The 21,078-nt window shown below is 36.0% G+C and overlaps 1 protein-coding gene across 4 annotated transcripts in view; it reads right to left on the bottom strand.

Moving 5' to 3' along the window:
• Positions 1-10,555, bottom strand: part of LOC128642404 (RING finger protein 112) — a 98,209-nt gene extending 87,654 nt beyond the window's left edge. For 3 of the 4 annotated variants that reach the window (XM_053695169.1, XM_053695170.1, XM_053695171.1), the window contains exons 1-2: positions 10,364-10,551; positions 2,708-2,990 (exon numbers count right to left, since the gene is read on the bottom strand). In XM_053695169.1, the coding sequence (XP_053551144.1) occupies positions 2,708-2,990; positions 10,364-10,512 (432 nt within the window). In that variant the 5' untranslated portion in view covers positions 10,513-10,551. Of the gene's footprint in view, positions 1-2,707; positions 2,991-10,363 lie in introns of all 4 variants that reach the window. The other variant, XM_053695168.1, reaches the window with a different exon arrangement.
• Positions 10,556-21,078: the final 10,523 nt, after the last annotated feature.

Below are 21,078 nucleotides of genomic sequence, written 5' to 3'. Positions count from 1 at the left end.
TGAATCAGATAGAGCAGCGATTTTAAGCAACATTCTAATTTATTCCTATCAATTTTTCTTCATTCGCTTGCTATCTTTATTTTAAAAGCAGGGATGTAAAGCTTAGGAGCTGGTCTATTTAAGATTTAGCACACTGGATAGCACTTGCTTGTTGGTGGCTACATTTAGCCACGAATAAGCAAACATAGCCTAGGTTCTGAACCAAAAATGCTTTTTAAATAAAGAGAGCAAAAGAACAAAGAAAAATGGATAATAGGAGTAAATCAGAAAGTTGTTTAAAATTGCTGCTCTATCTGAACCATGAAAGAAAAAATTTGGGTTTAGTGTCCCTTTAAAAACACATTAAACACATAGTTAAAGTCAGCTCCAGACCAGCAATACACTACTGGTCTTGAGCTAAACACAACGGCTGCGCCAGTCAGAGGTTGCACATTAGACCATTTAAAAAGTAAAATATTATGCTGAACACAAGATCATTGGAGCATGCAGGACATTATTTTAAATAAATTAAATTAATAAATTCAATTTTTTTCATTAAATACTTTGAGGACAAATTTATCTACAGATAGTTTTCTATTTAAACAAAGCCTAAGGTTATTTATCCTAGTTTGGGGAGCGTCTGGGAATATAGCGGTTGGTAATCTATAAACTGATAATTAACAAATGCACACAAGTCCTTTTCAATGTCGGCGCAATCAGCTATTTTCTTTGCTTATTAGAGGCATTTTTTTCATTACCGGTTTTCGTACTAAACATGTGCCAGTCCTGGTTGCTCCAATCACAAACCAAGTTTTTTTAAACTTAAAGGGACACTGTACCCAAATTTTTTTCTTTTGTAATTCAGAAAGAGCATGCAATTTTAAGCAACTTTCTAATTTACTCCTATTATCAATTTTTCTTCGTTCTCTTGCTATCATTATTTGAAAAAGAAGGCATCTAAGCTTTTTTTTGGTTTCAGTACTCTGGACAGCACTTTTTTATTGGTGGATGAATTTATCCACCAATCAGCAAGGACAACCCAGGTTGTTCACCAAAAATGGGCCGGCATCTAAACTTACATTCTTGCATTTCAAATAAAGATACCAAGAGAATGAAGAAAATGTGATAATAGTAGTAAATTAGAAAGTTGCTTAAAATTTCATGCTCAATCTGAATCACGAAAGAAATGTTTTGGGTACAGTGTCCCTTTAACACGTACTCTGCCATTTATCTAATTCTACAGCTAAAGGACTTAACGCCCAGGCAACAATTATTGGCTTATTCTCAGATAACCCAAAGAGTTGTAACATTGGATGTAATTTATTGGTTTTGTGAGTGCTCAAAGCAGACTGAAATTACTCCGGTCATACCGGATGACATCAGGAAGCAAACTCATTAAAGGGATAAGAAACCCCAACATTTTCTTTCATGATTCAGATAGAACATACAATTTTAAGCAACTTTCTAATTACTCCTATTATTAATTTTTCTTCATTCTCTTGTTATCTTTATTTGAATGTAAGCTAAGGAGCCGGCCCATTTTTGGTTTAGAACCCTGGATAGCACTTGCTGATTGGTGACTCCATTTAGCCACCAATCAGCAAGTGCTACCCAGGTGATGAACCAAAAATGGTCCATCTCCTAAGCTTAAATTCCTGCTTTTTCAAATAAAGACACCAAGTGAAAAAAGAAAAAATAGGAGTACATTAGAAGGTTGCTTAAATTTGCTGCTCTATGTGAATCATGAAAGTTTAATTTTTACTAGACTATCCCTTTAAACAAGCAATGCAATCGTTAAACCCCTTTAACCCCTTTTGTTCGCCTTTTATCAAGGGCACTTTTTTTTCTTCAATAAAATATCACAAGATTAAAGAATCAAATACTAATATTTTGTTTTTGGATGATTATTTTGTGGGTATTTACAGCAGGACATTTTGTGATTGTGATAACTGGGGGGGAAATAAAACACTGACAATATAGACCAAGAAATCATAATCTGCATAAAACAACCGATGGATTGTGACAACGTAACTGGTTATCAACATTGTTTAGAGTTTTGCAGGTTAAGTATTTAGATTCGGACATTTAAGGGATAGTAAAGTCCAAATTAAACTTTCATGATTCAGGTAGGGCATGTCATTTTAAACAACTTTCTTATTTACTTATATCAGCAAATTTGCTTTGTTCTCTGTATTTAGTTGACAGCTATACCTAGGTAGGCTCATATGCTAAGTTCTAAGCCCTTAAAAGCTGCCTCTTATCTGAATGCATTCAACAGTATTTCACAGCTAGAGGGCGTAAGTTCATGTGTCCCATATAGATAACATTGTGCTCATGCCTATAGAGTTACTTATGAGAGGGCACTGATTGGCTAGAATACAAGTCTGTCAAAATAACTGAAATAAGGGGGCATTCTGCAGAGGCTTATATACAAGGTAATTACAGAGGTAAAAAGTATATTAATATAACAGTGTTGGTTGTGCAAAACTGGGGAATGGGTAATAAAGGGATTATCTATCTTTTTTAATAATACAATTTTTGGTGTTACTATCCCTTTAAGGGCTAGTGTAGTGACACGCACAGAGGAACAGCTGATTGTGACGGTTGAGATAAGTATTTATGATAGGCGAGAGGGCACATAGATGCTGTATACTGTAAGTAGATAATATTTGGGGTATTTGTAGATTATCCAGTTTAAACCTAAGTCTTGGCAAGTTCCCACATTCACCTCTTTTATATGCTTTTCATGCACTCCCTGTTGTATTTTGGAGATGAGGTTTCCCAGTCTGTAGTCGGGTATAAGAGTTCTTGGGCACACCGCCCGGCACTCTGGGCACAGGAATCCCTGGGGCTGGGGGTTGAGCCAGTGAATAGAAATGCAGCTTCTGCAGAAGGTGTGTCCGCAGGCAATATACACCGGGTCCTGCAGCTGTTCCAGGCACACGGAGCAGGTAATATCTTCCATCAGCGAGTGGAAATTAACTTCTCCATTCTGGGAAGGTGACTGAGGGCTACAAAGGGTAAAAAAGTAACTTATTTCTTTAATACAACAAGGAAAAAGCATGTGGGGTAATCTGAGAATTGCTCAAATGTGTATAAAACATATTTGTATCTGTATTAGGTATTAGATACATTATCCCACGCTAGTTTAGTAAGTGCCCCAATTGTGCTTTTGGTGTTAACTTATTTTCTTTCTCGTCTCTAAAAAAGAAATATTTAAAATTTTATTATATATTTTTTTTTCTACTTTTTGGGAATATAATGTTAAAGGGATATGAAATCCAAATTTTTTCTTTCATGATTCAGATAGAGAATGTGATTTTAAGTAACTTTCTAATTTACTTATGGCTAGATTGAGTCTTGCGTTATGAGTAAAAAAGCAGCGTTAAGCCTCATAACGCTGCTTTTTTACTACCGCTGCTATTAAGAGTCTTGTAGGTACAGCTGTCCCGCACACTTTTTTTGGCCGTACCGCAAATTAACTTACGCAATTTCCATAAAGTCTTTTTTCAATGGGACTTCCATAGCGCCGATATTACAAGCTTATTTTTTTTAGGCCAAAAAGTGAGCGGTACTACAGCTTATCCCGCAAGATTCGTAACGCATTCTAAAGTCAGTAGTTATGAGTTTTACGTTACAAAGCTGTAGCATTAAACTCATAACTAAAGTGCTAAAAAGTACACTAACACCATAAACTACCTATTAACCCCTAAACCGAGGCCCTCCCGCATCGCAAACACTAAAATAAAATTATTAACCCCTAATCTGCCGATTCGAACATCGCCGCCACTATAATAAACATATTAACCCCTAAACCGCAGCACTACCGCCTCACAAACACTAGCTAAATATTATTAACCCCTAATCTGCCGTTCCAAACGTCGCCACCACCTACCTACATTTATTAACCCCTAATGTGCCACCCCCAACGTCGCTGCCACTATATTAAATTTATTAACCCCTAAACCTAAGTCTAACCCTAACACCCCCTAACTTAAATATAATTAAAATAAATCTAACTAAAAATTCCTATCATTAACTAAATAATTCCTATTTAAAACTAAATACTTACCTATAAAATAAACCCTAAGCTAGCTACAATATAACTAATAGTTACATTGTATCTATCTTATGGTTTATTTTTATTTTACAGGCAAGTTTGTATTTATTTTACCTAGGTAGAATAGTTACTAAATAGTTATTAACTATTTACTAACTACCTAGCTAAAATAAATACAAATTTACTTGGAAAATAAAACCTAACCTGTCTTACACTAACATCTAACCTTACACAACAATTAAATACATTACCTAAATTAAATAAATTACCTAAATTACAAAAACAAACACTAAATTACACAAAATAAAAAACAAATTACAAGATATTTAAACTAATTACACCTAATCTAATAGCCCTATCAAAATAAAAAAGCCCCCCAAAATATAAAAACCCCTAGTCTAAACTAAACTACCAATAGCCCTTAAAAGGGCCTTTTGCGGGCCATTGCCCCAAAGAAATCAGCTCTTTTACCTGGAAAAAAATGCAAACAACCCCCCCAACAGTAAAACCCACCACCCACACAACCAACCCCCCCAAAAAAAACCTAACTAAAAAATCCTAAGCTCCCCATTGCCCTGAAAAGGGCATTTAGCTCTATTGTGGCCCAAACCCTAACCTAAAACCCACCCAATAAACCATTAAAAAAACCTAACACTAACCCCTGAAGATCCACTTATAGTTTTGAAGAGCCGACATCCATCCTAAACGAAGTCCTCAACGAAGCAGTACGAAGTCCTCAACGAAGCTGGGAGGAGTCTTCATCCAAGCCGGGAGAAGTGGTCCTCCAGATGGGCAGAAGTCTTCATCCAGACGGCATCTTCTAGCTTCATCCATCCGGCGCGGAGCAGGTCCATCTTCAAGACATCCGGCACGGAGCATCCTCTTCTAACGAAGTCTTCTTCCAGAATGAATGTCTCTTTAAATGACGCCATACAAGATGGCGTCCCTTAGATTCCGATTAACTGATAGAATTCTATCAGTCAATCGGAATTAAGGTTGAAAAAATCCTACTGGCTGATACAATCAGCCAATAGGATTCAACTTTAATCCTATTGGCTGTTCCAATCAGCCAATTGGATTGAGCTGGCATTCTATTGGCTGTTCCAATCAGCCAATTGGATTGAGCTGGCATTCTATTGGCTGTTCCAATCAGCCAATAGAATGCCAGCTCAATCCTATTGGCTGATTGGATCAGCCAATAGGATTGAAGTTCAATCCTATTGGCTGATTGCATCAGCCAATAGGATTTTTTCAACCTTAATTCCGATTGACTGATAGAATTCTATCAGTCAATCGGAATCTAAGGGACGCCATCTTGGATGACGTCACTTAAAGAGATATTCATTCTGGAAGAAGACGTTGATTGAAGAGGATGCTCCGCGCCGGATGTCTTGAAGATGGAGCCGATCCGCGCCGGATGGATGAAGACTTCTGCCCGTCTGGAGGACCACTTCTCCCGGCTTGGATGAAGACTTCTTCCGGTTTCGTTGAGGACTACTTGCCGCAAAAGGCCCTTTTAAGGGCTATTGGTAGTTTCGCTTAGGCTAGTGTTTTTTTTTTATTTTGGGGGGGGGCTTTTTTATTTTGATAGGGCTATTAGATTAGGTGTAATTAGTTTAAATATCTTGTAATTTGTTTTTTATTTTCTGTAATTTAGTGGGGTTTTTTGTAATTTACGTAATTGCTTTAAATTTAATTGTATTTAATTTAGGGAATTTATTTAATTGTAGGGTTAGGTTAGGTGTTAGTGTAACTTAGGTTAGGTTTTATTTTACAGGTACATTTGTATTTATTTTAGCTAGGTAGTTAGTAAATAATTAATAGCTATTTAGTAACTATTGTACCTAGTTAAAATAAATACAAACTTGCCTGTAAAATAAAAATAAAACCTAAGCTAGCTACAATGCAACTATTAGTTATATTGTAGCTAGCATAGGGTTTATTTTATAGGTAAGTATTTAGTTTTAAATAGGAATTATTTAGTTATTAATAGTAGGTTTTCTTTAGATTTATTTTAATTATATTTAAATTAGGGGGTGTTAGGGTTAGACTTAGATTTAGGGGTTAATAAATTTAGTATAGTGGCGGCGACATTGGGGGCAGCAGATTAGGGGTTAATAAATGTAGGTAGGTGGCGGCGATGTTAGGGGTGGTAAATTTGGGGTTAATAATATTTAACTAGTGTTTGCGAGGCGGGAGTGCGGCGGTTTAGGGGTTAATATGTTTATTATAGTGGCGGCGATGTCCGGAGCGGCAGATTAGAGGTTAATAAGTATAATGTAGGTGTCAGTGATGTTGGGGGCAGCAGATTAGGGGTTAATAAGTGTAAGGTTAAGGGTGTTTAGACTCAGGGTTCATGTTAGGGTGTTAGGTGTAAACATAAATTTTGTTTCCCCATAGGAATCAATAGGGCTGCGTTACTGAGTTTTACGCTGCTTTATTGCAGGTGTTAAGACTTTTTCTCAGCCGGCTCTTCCCATTGATGTCTATGGGGAAATCGTGTACGAGTCCGTACAACCAGCTCACCGCTGACTTAAGCAGCACTGGTATTGGAGTGCGGCATGGAGCACAATTTTGCTCTACGCTCACTTCTTGCCTTTTAACGCCGAGTTTGTAAAAACCTGTAATACCAGCGCTGCAGGCAAGTGAGCGGTGACAATAACGTGCAAGTTAGCACCGCAACCCTCATAACGCAAAACTCGTAATCTAGCCGATTGTTTTTATAGGTCAGATGTTTATACAATGTATGAGTTTGCCAATATCACCTACGAGAGTGGATGGGGGCAGGGCATTCAGGGGGCTCTTGAGGGGTCCTATCCCCAAGTTAGGGTCCTAAGTTTGATGTCATTGGATTCTGCTCTCTATGGGGTTACTTGGATAGTAGTCATTAAAGGGACACTGAACCCAAATTTTTTCTTTCATGATTCAGATAGAGCATGCAAATGTAAGCAACTTTCTAATTAACTCATATTATCAATTTTTCTTCGTTCTCTTGCTATCTTTATTTGAAAAAGAAGGCATCTAAGCCGGGAGAAGTGGTCCTCCAGACGGGCAGAAGTCTTCATCCAGACGGCATTAGTTCAGACCCTGGATAGCACTTGTTTATTTGTCAGTTAAATTAATCCACCAATCAGCAAGAACAACCCAGGTTGTTCACCAAAATGGGCCGGCATCTAAACTTACATTCTTGCATTTCAAATAAAGATACCAAGAGAATGAAGAAAATTTGATAATAGGAGTAAATTAGAAAATTGCTTAAAATCGCATGCTCTATCTGAATCATGAAATAAAAAAAATTGGGTTCAGTGTCCCTTTAAGTGACACAAACCCTAGTTTTTATAGAGCAGATATTAATATGATGTGTGCATTTGCATTATTACCTATGAGAGTGGACATGGGCCGTGCATTCAGGGGGCTCTTGAAGGGTCCTATCTCCAAGTTAGGGTCTTTACTTTGGTGTCATTGGATTCTGCTCAGTCTGTGGTATACTTGTGTAGTAGTCACTGACACAAAGCCTAGTTTTTGTAGGGCAGGTGCTTATATGATGTATGTATCACCTATGAGAGTGGATAGGGGCAGTGCATTTAGGGGGCTCTTGCAGGGTCCTAACTTTGATGTCATTGGATTTTGCTCTCTCTGGAGGCAACTTGGATAATAGTCACTAAGTGACACAAAGCCTAGTTTTAATAGGGTAGATGTTTATATGATGTTTGTATTTGCATTATCACCTATGAGAGTGGTTAAGGGGCAGTGCATTCAGGGGGCTCCTGAGGGGTCTAATCCCCAAGTTAGATTCATAACTTTGATATTATTTTGTTATGCCTAGTCAGGAGTATGGTTGGGTAGTAGTCATATTTTTTCTTTGTTTTTATTTAACATGGAAATCCCCATAAGCTTTAGAATAATGAATAACAAAAAAGTGTCTAACTTCAGGTGGGTCTGTCTCTCTCTCTCTCTCTAGTTCTGTATATTGTGCAGTCTCTCTCTCTCTCTCTCTCTAGTTCTGTATATTGTGCAGTCTCTCTCTCTCTCTCTAGTTCTGTATATTGTGCAGTCTCGCTCTCTCTAGTTCTGTATATTGTGCAGTCTCTCTAGTTCTGTACATTGTAGTCTCTCTCTCTAGTTCTGTATATTGTGCAGTCTCTCTCTCTCTCTAGTTCTGTATATTGTGCAGTCTCTCTCTCTCTCTCTAGTTCTGTATATTGTGCAGTCTCTCTCTCTCTCTAGTTCTGTATATTGTACAGTCTCTCTCTCTCTCTAGTTCTGTATATTGTGCAGTCTCTCTAGTTCTGTACATTGTAGTCTCTCTCTCTAGTTCTGTATATTGTGCAGTCTCTCTCTCTCTCTAGTTCTGAATATTGTACAGTCTCTCTCTCTCTCTAGTTCTGTATATTGTACAGTCTCTCTCTCTCTAGTTCTGTATATTGTGCAGTCTCTCTCTCTCTAGTTCTGTATATTGTGCAGTCTCTCTCTCTCTAGTTCTGTATATTGTGCAGTCTCTCTCTCTAGTTCTGTATATTGTGCAGTCTCTCTCTCTCTAGTTCTGTATATTGTGCAGTCTCTCTCTCTCTAGTTCTGTATATTGTGCAGTCTCTCTCTCTCTCTAGTTCTGTATATTGTGCAGTCTCTCTCTCTCTCTCTCTCTAGTTCTGTATATTGTGCAGTCTCTCTCTCTAGTTCTGTATATTGTGCAGTCTCTCTCTCTCTCTAGTTCTGTATATTGTGCAGTCTCTCTCTCTAGTTCTGTATATTGTGCAGTTTCTCTCTCTAGTTCAGTATATTGTGCAGTCTCTCTAGTTCTGTATATTGTGCAGTCTCTCTCTCTCTCTAGTTCTGTATATTGTGCAGTCTCTCTCTCTCTAGTTCTGTATATTGTGCAGTCTCTCTCTCTAGTTCTGTATATTGTGCAGTCTCTCTCTCTCTAGTTCTGTATATTGTGCAGTCTCTCTCTCTCTAGTTCTGTATATTGTGCAGTCTCTCTCTCTCTAGTTCTGTATATTGTGCAGTCTCTCTCTCTAGTTCTGTATATTGTGCAGTCTCTCTCTCTAGTTCTGTATATTGTGCAGTCTCTCTCTCTCTAGTTCTGTATATTGTGCAGTCTCTCTCTCTAGTTCTGTATATTGTGCAGTCTCTCTCTCTCTAGTTCTGTATATTGTGCAGTCTCTCTCTCTCTAGTTCTGTATATTGTGCAGTCCCTCTCTCTCTAGTTCTGTATATTGTGCAATCTCTCTCTCTCTAGTTCTGTATATTGTGCAGTCTCTCTCTCTCTAGTTCTGTATATTGTGCAGTCTCTCTCTCTCTCTAGTTCTGTATATTGTGCAGTCTCTCTCTCTAGTTCTGTATATTGTGCAGTCTCTCTCTCTAGTTCTGTATATTGTGCAGTCTCTCTCTCTCTCTAGTTCTGTATATTGTGCAGTCTCTCTCTCTAGTTCTGTATATTGTGCAGTCTCTCTCTCTAGTTTTGTATATTGTGCAGTCTCTCTCTCTAGTTCTGTATATTGTGCAGTCTCTCTCTCTAGTTCTGTATATTGTGCAGTCTCTCTCTCTCTAGTTCTGTATATTGTGCAGTCTCTCTCTCTCTAGTTCTGTATATTGTGCAGTCTCTCTCTCTAGTTCTGTATATTGTGCAGTCTCTCTCTCTAGTTCTGTATATTGTGCAGTCTCTCTCTCTAGTTCTGTATATTGTGCAGTCTCTCTCTCTAGTTCTGTATATTGTGCAGTCTCTCTCTAGTTCTGTATATTGTGCAGTCTCTCTCTCTCTAGTTCTGTATATTGTGCAGTCTCTCTCTCTCTCTAGTTCTGTATATTGTGCAGTTTCTCTCTCTAGTTCTGTATATTGTGCAGTCTCTCTCTCTAGTTCTGTATATTGTGCAGTCTCTCTCTCTAGTTCTGTATATTGTGCAGTCTCTCTCTATGGCTGTATATTGTGCAGTCTCTCTCTAGTTCTGTATATTGTGCAGTCTCTCTCTCTAGTTCTGTATATTGTGCAGTCTCTCTCTCTCTAGTTCTGTATATTGTGCAGTCTCTCTCTCTAGTTCTGTATATTTTGCAGTCTCTCTCTCTAGTTCTGTATATTGTGCAGTCTCTCTCTCTCTCTAGTTCTGTATATTGTGCAGTCTCTCTCTCTCTAGTTCTGTATATTGTGCAGTCTCTCTCTATGGCTGTATATTGTGCAGTCTCTATGGCTGTATATTGTGCAACTGTGCAGTCTCTGATGTTCTCTATATTATACAGCTGTGCCGTCTCTTTTTCTCTCCCTCCTTCCTGGTCTCTCTGTTTCTCTCCCTCCTTCCTGGTCTCTGCTGCCGTCTCTCGGTTCCTTACTTGGGGCTCTGCCCGGTGCTGTCTCCTGCTGGGTGCATCTTTTCCTTGCGCTGTCTCTTCCTGCCTTTCCTTTTTTCAGCATCTCTGGGGTTCGGTCTCCTGTTCTCTCTCCCCCATCCAGGCCCCTGATCCTCTCTGCAGTTCTCCATGTTTATGTCAGCTGTAAGCCCTAAATCACTTCCGCCTGCAGAGCGGATCTGACGTCACGGAGGTCACTGATCTGGCTGTCATAGCTCCCTACAGCTTCAGAGCTGTCACTTAGCATTGCCCAGACAGATGTTTGTGACCTGTATTTACTGATATCTGTAACAGTGCTTCTTATATATGCACCTTTAATGTATGAGCAGTATAATACAAGGAGAGGAATAATATTGTAATATATGCCCCTTTAATGTATGAGCAGTATAATACAAGGAGAGGAATAATATTGTAATATATGCCCCTTTAATGTATGAGCAGTATAATACAAGGAGAGGAATAATATTGTAATATATGCCCCTTTAATGTATGAGCAGTATAATACAAGGAGAGGAATAATATTGTAATATATGCCCCTTTAATGTATGAGCATTATAATACAAGGAGAGGCATAATAATAAAATATATGCCCCTTTAATGTATGAGCAGTATAAACACATAGAAGAATAATAATATAATATATGCCCCTTTAATGTATGAGCAGTATAATACACATAGAAGAATAATAATATAATATATGCCCCTTTAATGTATGAGGAGTTTAATACAAGGAGAGGAATACAAATATATAAATATATATAATATGTCCTATTATGCATGAGGAGTATAATACAAGGAGAGGAATAATATAATATATGTCCCTTTAATGTATGTGGAGGTATAATACAAGAGAGAGGAATAGTAATATAATATATGCCCCTTTAATGTATGAGAAGTATAATACAAAAAGAGAAATAATATATATATGCCCCCTTTAATGTATGAGGAGTATAGTACAAGGAGAGGCATAATACAACATATGCCCCTTTAATGTATGAGAAGTATTAATACAAGGAGAGGACTAATATAATATATGCCCATTTAATGTAAGAGGAGTATAATACATGGAGAGTATAATAATATAATATATGCCCCTTTAATGTATTGAGAGTCTAATGATAGGAATATAATATATGCCCCTTTAATGCATGGAGAGTCCAATGATAGGAATATAATATATGCCCCTTTAGTGCGTGGGGGGTCTAAAGATAGAAATATAATATATGCCCCTTTAATGCATGGAGGGTCTAATGATATTAAAATAATATATTCCCCTTTAATGCATGTGAGAGTCTAATGATAGGAATATAATATATGCCCCTTTAATGCATGGAGAGTCTAATGATAGGAATATAATATATGCCCCTTTAATGCATGATGGGTCTAATGATATGAATATAATATATGCCCCTTTAATGCATGGAGGGTCTAATGATAGGAATATAATATATACTCCTTTAATGCAATGGAGAGTCTAATGATAGGAATATAATATATGCCTCTTTAATGCATGGAGAGTCTAACGATTAGAAATATAATATATGCCCCTTTAATGCACGAGGGGGTCTAATGATAGGAATATAATATATGCCCCTTTAATGCATGGAGAGTCTAATGATAGGAATATAATATATACCCCTTTAATGCATGGAGGGTCTAATGATAGGAATATAATATATGCCCCTTTAATGCATGGAGAGTCTAAAGATAGGAATAAAATATATGCCCCTTTAATGCATGGAGGGTCTAATGATAGGAATATAATATATGCCCCTTTAATGCATGAGGGGTCTAATGATAGGAAGATAATATATACCCCTCTACTGCATGGAGAGTCTAATGATAGGAATATAATATATGCCCCTTTAATACATGGAGGGTCTAATGATAGGAAAAAATATATACCCCTTTAATACATGGAGGGTCTAATGATAGGAATATAATATATGCCCCTTTAATACATGGAGGGTCTAATGATAGGAATATAATATATGAACCTTTAATACATGGAGGGTCTAATGATAGGAATATAATATATGCCCCTTTAATGCATGGAGGGTCTAATGATAGGAATATAATATATCCCCCTTTAATACATGGAGGGTCTAATGATAGGACTATAATATATGCCCCTTTAATACATGGAGGGTCTAATTAATAGGAATACTATATATGCCCCTTTAATACATGGAGGGTCTAATGATAGGAATATAATATATACCCCTTTAATACATGGAGGGTCTAATGATAGGAATATAATATATGCCACCTTTAATGCATGGAGGGTCTAATGATAGGAATATAATATATGCCCCTTTAATGCATGGAGGGTCTAACGATAGGACTATAATATATGCCCCTCATGGAGGGTCTAATGATAGGAATATAATATATACCCCCCTTTAATACATGGATGGTCTAATGATAGGAATATAATATATGCCCCCTTTAATACATGGGAGGGTCTAACAATAGGAATATATAATATATGCCCCTTTAATGCATGGAGGGTCTAATGATAGGAATATAATATATACCCTTTAATACATGGAGGGTCTAATGATAGGAATTAATATATGCCCCTTTAATGCATGGATGGTCTAATGATAGGAATATAATATATACCCCTTTAATACATGGAGGGTCTAATGATAGGAATATAATATATGCCCCTTTAATACATGGAAGGTCTAATGATAGGAATATAATATATGCCCCCTTTAATGCATGGAGGGTCTAATGATAGGAATATAATATATGCCCCCTTTAATGCATGGAGGGTCCTAATGATAGGAATTAAATATATACCCCTTTAATGCATGGAGGGTCTAATGATAGGAATATAATATATACCCCTTTAATGCATGGAGAGTCTAATGATAGGAATATAATATATGCCCCTTTAATGCATGGAGGGTCTAATGATAGGAATATAATATATGCCCCTTTAATGCATGGAGGGTCTAATGATAGGAATATAATATATACCCCTTTAATGCATGGAGGGTCTAATGATAGGAATATAATATATGCCCCTTTAATACATGGATGGTCTAATGATAGGAATATAATATATGCCCCCTTTAATACATGGAGGGTCCTAATGATAGGAATATAATATATGCCCCTTTAATACATGGAGGGTCTAATGATAGAAATATAATATATGCCCCTTTAATACATGGAGGGTCTAATGATAGGAATATAATATATGCCCCTTTAATACATGGAGCGTCTAATGATAGGAATATAATATATGCCCCTTTAATACATGGAGGGTCTAATGATAGGAATATAATATATGCCCCTTTAATGCATGGAGGGTCTAATGATAGGAATATAATATATACCCCTTTAATACATGGAGGGTCTAATGATAGGAATATAATATATGCCCCTTTAATACATGGAGGGTCTAATGATAGGAATATAATATATGCCCCTTTAATACATGGAGCGTCTAATGATAGGAATATAATATATACCCCTTTAATACATGGAGGGTCTAATGATAGGAATATAATATATGCCCCTTTAATACATGGAGGGTCTAATGATAGGAATATAATATATGCCCCTTTAATACATGGAGGGTCTAATGATAGGAATATAATATATACCCCTTTAATACATGGAGGGTCTAATGATAGGAATATATATATGCCCCTCTTAATACATGGAGGGTCCTAATGATAGGAATATAATATATACCCCTTTAATACATGGAGGGTCTAATTATACGAATATAATATATGCCCCTTTAATACATGGAGGGTCTAATGATAGGAATATAATATATACCCCTTTAATACATGGAGGGTCTAATGATAGAAATATAATATATGCCCTTTAATACATGGAGGGTCTAATGTATAGAATATAATATATGCCCCTTTAATACATGGAGCGTCTAATGATAGGAATATAATATATGCCCCTTTAATACATGGAGGGGACTAATGATAGGAATATAATATATGCCCCTTTAATACATGGAGGTGTCATAATGATAGAAATATAATATATGCCCCTTTAATACATGGAGGGTCTAATGATAGGAATATAATATATTGCCCCTTTAATACATGGAGCGTTCTAATGAATAGGGAATATAATATATGCCCCTTTAATACATGAGGGTCTAATGATAGGAATATATATATGCCCCTTTAAATGCATGGAGGGTCTAATGATAGGGAATATAATATATACCCCTTTAATACATGGAGGGTCTAATGATAGGAATATAATATGTGCCCCTTTAATACATGGAGGGTCTAATGATAGGAATATAATATATGCCCCTTTAAATACATGGAGCGTCTAATGATAGGAATATAATATATACCCCTTTAATACATGGAGGGTCTAATGATAGGAATATAATATATGCCCCTTTAATACATGGAGGGTCTAATGATAGAATATAATATATGCCCCATTATACAATGAGGGGTCTAATGATAGGAATATAATATATACCCCTTTAATACATGGAGGGTCTAATTATAGGAATATAATAGATGCCCCTTTAATACATGGAGGGTCTAATGATAGGGAATATAATATATACCCCTTTAAATACATGGAAGGGTCTAATGATAGGAATATAATATATGCCCCTTTAATACATGGAGGGTCTAATGATAGGAATTAATATATGCCCCTTTAATACATGGAGGGTCTAATGATAGGAATACATATAATGCCCCCTTTAATACATGGAGGGTCTAATGATAGGAATATAAATATATACCCTTTAAATACATGGAGGGTCTAATGATAGGAATATAATATATACCCCTTTAATACATGGAGGGTCTAATGATAGGAATATAATATATACCCCTTTAATACATGGAAGGTCTAATGATAGGAATATAATATATACCCCTTTAATACATGGAGGGTCTAATGATAGGAATATAATATATTGCCCCTTTAATACATGGAGGGTCTAATGATAGGAATATATATATACCCCTTTAATACATGGAGGGTCTAGATGATAGGAAATAAATATATGCCCTTTAATACATGGAGGGGTCTAATGATAGGAATATAATATATGCCCCTTTAATACATGGAGGGTCTAATGATAGGAAAATAATATATGCCCCTTTAATACATGGAGGGTCTAATGATAGGAATATAATATATGCCCCTTTATATTTTATTTATAGGATAGGCAGATTACAAAAGAAAAAAGAAGAAATGAATTGAGGAATAAATCCTCTAGTTGCTAGTGATAATAAAAACAGAAAAAAAAAATCAATACATTTCCATATGACAAATTATACCTTTTACACTATACAATAGCTAAATGTTAATACATAGTAGTCTGCCCGTTTATATTATAAAAGACAAACAATCAGACCCTGACCAACAAACATAAAACAAACAAACATGACCCTTACCCTAACATAACGTCTTGTACCATACTCCCAAAAGTACCAAGTCTGAGTTTTTAAAGGGAAGTATCATTATATCTTGTTCTTGTTTAGAGAGGGCTTTAATAAAAATAGTCGATTTCCTAAAGAAAGAGGAGATTTGTGATTCAACATTCATGTCTGTATCTCTTTGTTCAATTATACATTGTTTCTTGATAAAGTCTACACTTCTAAAAGTTTCAGTATTCACTTCTTCTTCCATTTATGAAAGATTAGATTTCTTGTTGCCGAAATCATGGAATTGATGAGTTTGTTTTTCGTCTACAAATTTTTGGCTGATAGAGAGGAATAAAATCTGGACTATAACTTTTTTTTTTCCATCCAATATTCTAGTTTTAACCAGAGTTAATTTATTTTAGGACAATTCCAGATCATGTGTACCAAGTCAGCTCCTATAAAATAACACTTAGGGTATTTATTAAAACTAGTGTTATGCCATTTATATCCCGTGTTAGGCGTGTAATATGACATATATAGCAATTTAGATGAGATTCTCACCATGTTACAGATAAGGTAGAGGTGTGTACTTTCTTAATTGAAGATTTAATAGCATCTCCATCTATATCACAATAAAGAAATTCCCACTTTGAGGAGATACAAATGAGATTAGAATCTCCTCTTGTTGAGGCGAGAAGTCGGTACCACAGGGAGTATAGAGGTGAAAGTAACCCTTGCTAGCCATATTAATCCAGGAGTCTAATTTATCCCAATTCCAGTCCCCCTTTAATGCAAGGAGAGTCTAAGGATAGGAATATAATATATACCCCTTTAATGCATGGAGAGTCTAAGGATAGGAATATAGATTAAATGGACATAATACTCATATGCTAAATCACTAGAAACTGATGCAGTATAACTGTAAAAAGCTGAGCATCTCTATGTAAAAAAGGAAGATTTTTTACCTCACAATTTCCTCAGCTCAGCATAGTAAGTTCTGTGTAAAAAGTTATACTCAGCTGCAGGTAAAAAATAAAAAAATGAAGAAATGAACAGCAGCCAATCAGCATCAGCAGTGCTGAGGTCATGAACTCTTTTACTGTGATCTCATGAGATTTCATAGTAAACTCCCTTAAACTAAATAGGGAAATAACATGAGTGTGCATGAGGCTCACCTCCCTTGCCTGTCCCGGGACAGACATACTGATTAGCTGCTTAAAGTCCTTTGCAATGGGATTTGAATACTTAGGACATTTTGAGGTAAAATATCTTTCTTTTTTACATAGAGATGTTCAGGTGATATTTTCTAGTCAGCTTTTTACAGCTATGCTGCATCACTTTCAAGTGTTTCAACATTTGTGTATCATGGCCCCTTTAAGATAGATTAAAGAAGGAGTTGATCAATCAGAGGGAATATTCATTTATAAAAAACTTAATTTCCCAAAATATCTACATTTTATGTTCTCCCCAAGAAACAGAAGGATCAAAAGAATCCTCCAGGGAGACCTATAGTGTCCAGGTCAATTCTTTAAACAAGTAACTTATCCTTCTATATTGATAACATTTTGCAACCATACATTATAAAAAACAATGACTTACCTTAAAGACACCCTAAATATTCTTCAACTGTTGAAAGATATAGAATGATAACCAAACAGGTAGCTTTTAACTGACGATACCACTTCCTTGTATACAGCAATGGGCACCAGGTTTGCACACAGCTATGCTAATCTTTACATGTCAGCATGGGAACACTTATTCATCTATGGCAATCCTGGCTGGAGTGCAAATCTGGTGCCGATAAAAGGTATATCGATGACATTTTCTTCATTTGGAAATGATCCAAAAACAAATTAGACAATTTTGTCCCTTATCTGAAGAATGATGATTGTCAGATACAATTACAATGTTAAAGAAGCAAAAAAATCTGTTACTTGTCTGGACTTGGAAATTTACATTGAAAATTATACCATTAAAATTAAAAATTACTTCAAGTAGGACCTAAATTGGACCTATTATTCTAAACTACTGTGTTTAAAGTAAATAATTAAATTATTTATTTAATTAACATTTGGGATATATTAAAGAAAGATAGTGGATTAATTGAAATAAGTGGAGAAAACCCAAAATAATTTTTAAAACAAGTCCCTAACATAAAAGATAGAAGTTAAATAAAACCACATAGTTGACAGAGGAACTTAAAGGCTTCTACAAATAGTGAAAGTGAATGGGTTGCAGAAGCTTTCTAAGTCAAATTAGGAACATAAGGACTTTTAAATCTAGTGGAAACAATGAGATACTATAATATAGATCAAGTAATTACACGTCAATCTAATAATGTTATTTACTGAGTAGAATGTTCCTGTCACCTACAGTATGTTGGCAGGACCACTAGAACCCTAGCCACAAGATTTAGGGAACATGTAAAGAACATAAAAAAGGGGGTATGAGAAACAATCCCTCTCTGATCATTTTACTAGAACACATAATAATGACCTAAAAGGACATTATTTAATATATGGGCATTAGAGAGATTGTTTCCCACTGGCGAGGAGGAAATGTAGCAAATATCCTGGGCCAGCCAGAAATGCAATATATTTTTAATGTAAACACTTATTCCAGTAGGCATTAACAAGGACTTTAAACTATCCATTTTTTAAATTAAATTCTAAATAAACTTTGACTTACATTTTGTAACATTATTAAATAATCTCTCTATATGCTTTGACAACATCTTCACTTTAATTTTTAATTATAATTTATTTGTATTCATTCCTATGTATATTACTTTAATATGGTATCTTAATGTGTAGGTATTGAACTAATAAGAAACATTTTCAGATCAGACTGAGCCGGCAATGCAACTAGGATCTCCTAATACCGCAAATAATTAAAAGATCTAGAGTGGAGTAACTAACTCTCATGGTGCTGTAGAGAAGTTTTATGTGATCTACTCCAGCATTGGAAAGCTTAATGGAACTTCAAAAGTTGCCGAAAGAAACTGCTGTTCTTCATACTGTATATATAGAAGAGATAGCTGTAAATAGATTGATTTCATTATTTGGTAGAAAGTGTTAGATCCTTTGCAAGACAACAACATTTAGATTTATTTTCTGTATTATTACCTTCTTTATATTTAGTAATATAGCTCATTCCAATCCTAGTTTTACGGTTTATAAAGGACAAACTACTAACGATATATTTACTAACCCCCAAGTAACAGTAACACCTTTTTATAGTATTTAATTTGACATTCAAATGATAAGGTCTCTTTCTTTAGAAGCATCCTGCACTATTAGCTACAGCGAAGTATAATTTGCTCCTTTCAACATATGTGTAGTGAATGAGGACCTGCAGGTTTGAAATGTTAACATGAATTGAATGGAGACAGAAATTGGTTTATTACCTAATACAGATTTGCTATTCCTATTTATTTACTTCTGGAAGCAGGTAGTAGAGATTATTTTACATATGTTTGCCATTATGAGAACCTACCTCTGTTAAACTGGTTATGACTGAGTTTTCTTGATAGGAGAATGTTACTTATGACGCTTAAGAGATCCCTAACTGTATTTAATTTTAGTAGAGCAAGATGCCACTCTTATATAGATACTATCTGATTAATTTACTCTTCTTCATATAGAAGATTAAAGGGACACTAAACCCAATTTTTTTCTTTTGTGATTCAGATAGAGCATGTAATTTTAAGCAACTTTCTAATTTACTTGGGGCCTGCTGTCGAGACGGCGTGCACGCAAACCTGTCAAGAGGAAGTACCGGGCTTTGTCTCTGCTCCTGAGGTTTATGCAACAAAGAAAGGAAAGGAGACCGGGGTACCGGACCAACGGTGAGATTCTTGTCTTCTTATATTTACCTACTGACTGTCTAAAGTGTTTTGTGCTGGCAAATAATAGTACATCCCCACTTGTGTTTAGTGGGTGAACGACCGATTATTAGTGACAGTTAAGAAAAGCCTTGCAGCCAATATCGGGAGATTGTGTGTTGTCTATGAATGGTTTATTCTATTATTTTCTCCTGGGCTTGGCTTTTTTACCACACTGCTGCTATTATACTATGACACATAGTGTTATTTATCCTGAAGCCCCACGGAATCAACATAATTAAACAAAAGGTTTTTTTTACTGTGGATTGTAATTTAGACTGAATACCAAATACATTAAGGCCAAAAATGGAAGCAGGGAAAACAAGCTCTTTTTCTTTGAAACCACTAATTGAAACTGACACTGAGAGACTGACCTTGGATGATACCTTCATTAAACAACAAGCAACACTTAATATCAGTGAGACTTTCCTATGGATGGAAAAAATGCTTCTGAAAGAATATAAAGTTTGGTGGGACAAGAGGGCCATGGAAAAATATTTGTTGATGGACTTAATCCCACGAGGACTGAGACTAAACAAATTTCCAACCTTTCAGGTTGATGATGTGGATTTTATTAAGTGGAATGCTACTTTAAGTGACTGTTCTAAGAAATTAATGGGCATGATTGTTAAATTTAAAACCATGCAGCTTGTCACTATAAGAGAAGAAGTAGTTAAGATACAGGGCCAATTACATCAGTTTGTAGATCACCCCAAGTTTGAGGATCTGGATAAATTTTTACAAGAAACAGTAGATAGATTCAGAACAGAACTAGACAATTTAAAATTAAAGAAATTTAATAGAGATAATACTGATTATGCTACTAATAGAGTTTATGTGTGGCATAATAATTCCACCTCCACTAGTTCCAGACAAAGGCGTTTTAGATCTCGCCAAAGATTCAGGGAAAATAGCCCAGTACAAGAGAAGAGAGTTACCTTCAGTGATACGGAACCCTCTGATGAGGATACAACTGAACTAGCCCCTAGAGGGGATTCTAGTGGTTTGTCAGATGAAGAAACACCTATAGTTAGACCGAAGACAAACAGTACTATTAGGACTGATCCCATTATCACCAGGAATTCACAGAAGTTAATTAGTGCAGAGAGAAACAGCACAGAACAGCGTCTAGATGACAGAAGACTAGAATTCTTGAGTGATAATGAAGGGGATGTTAGACCTTTAAACCACCCAGGGAAATCATGTATCAAAACTAATGATAAGCAGGTTTTTCAAGTGGACACCAAGGAAAGAGAGGGGGGAGGAGAAAGAGGAAGATGCACAAGAGGAAGACGAGGTTACAGGAGAGCAAGAGGGGGTCACAACAAGTACAGGATTTGAAAATAATCAATTTATCTGATGTATTGATTACCCCAGAAGAGGAACAGGTGTTAAGCCTAGGGTTAGGATTTGTACCCACATGTAAT

Source organism: Bombina bombina, chromosome 11 (genome assembly GCF_027579735.1).
Source record: "Bombina bombina isolate aBomBom1 chromosome 11, aBomBom1.pri, whole genome shotgun sequence".
NCBI lineage: Eukaryota > Metazoa > Chordata > Amphibia > Anura > Bombinatoridae > Bombina > Bombina bombina.
The sequence above is the reverse complement of the archived record's forward strand: the minus strand, read 5'-3'. Positions and strand labels throughout refer to the sequence as shown.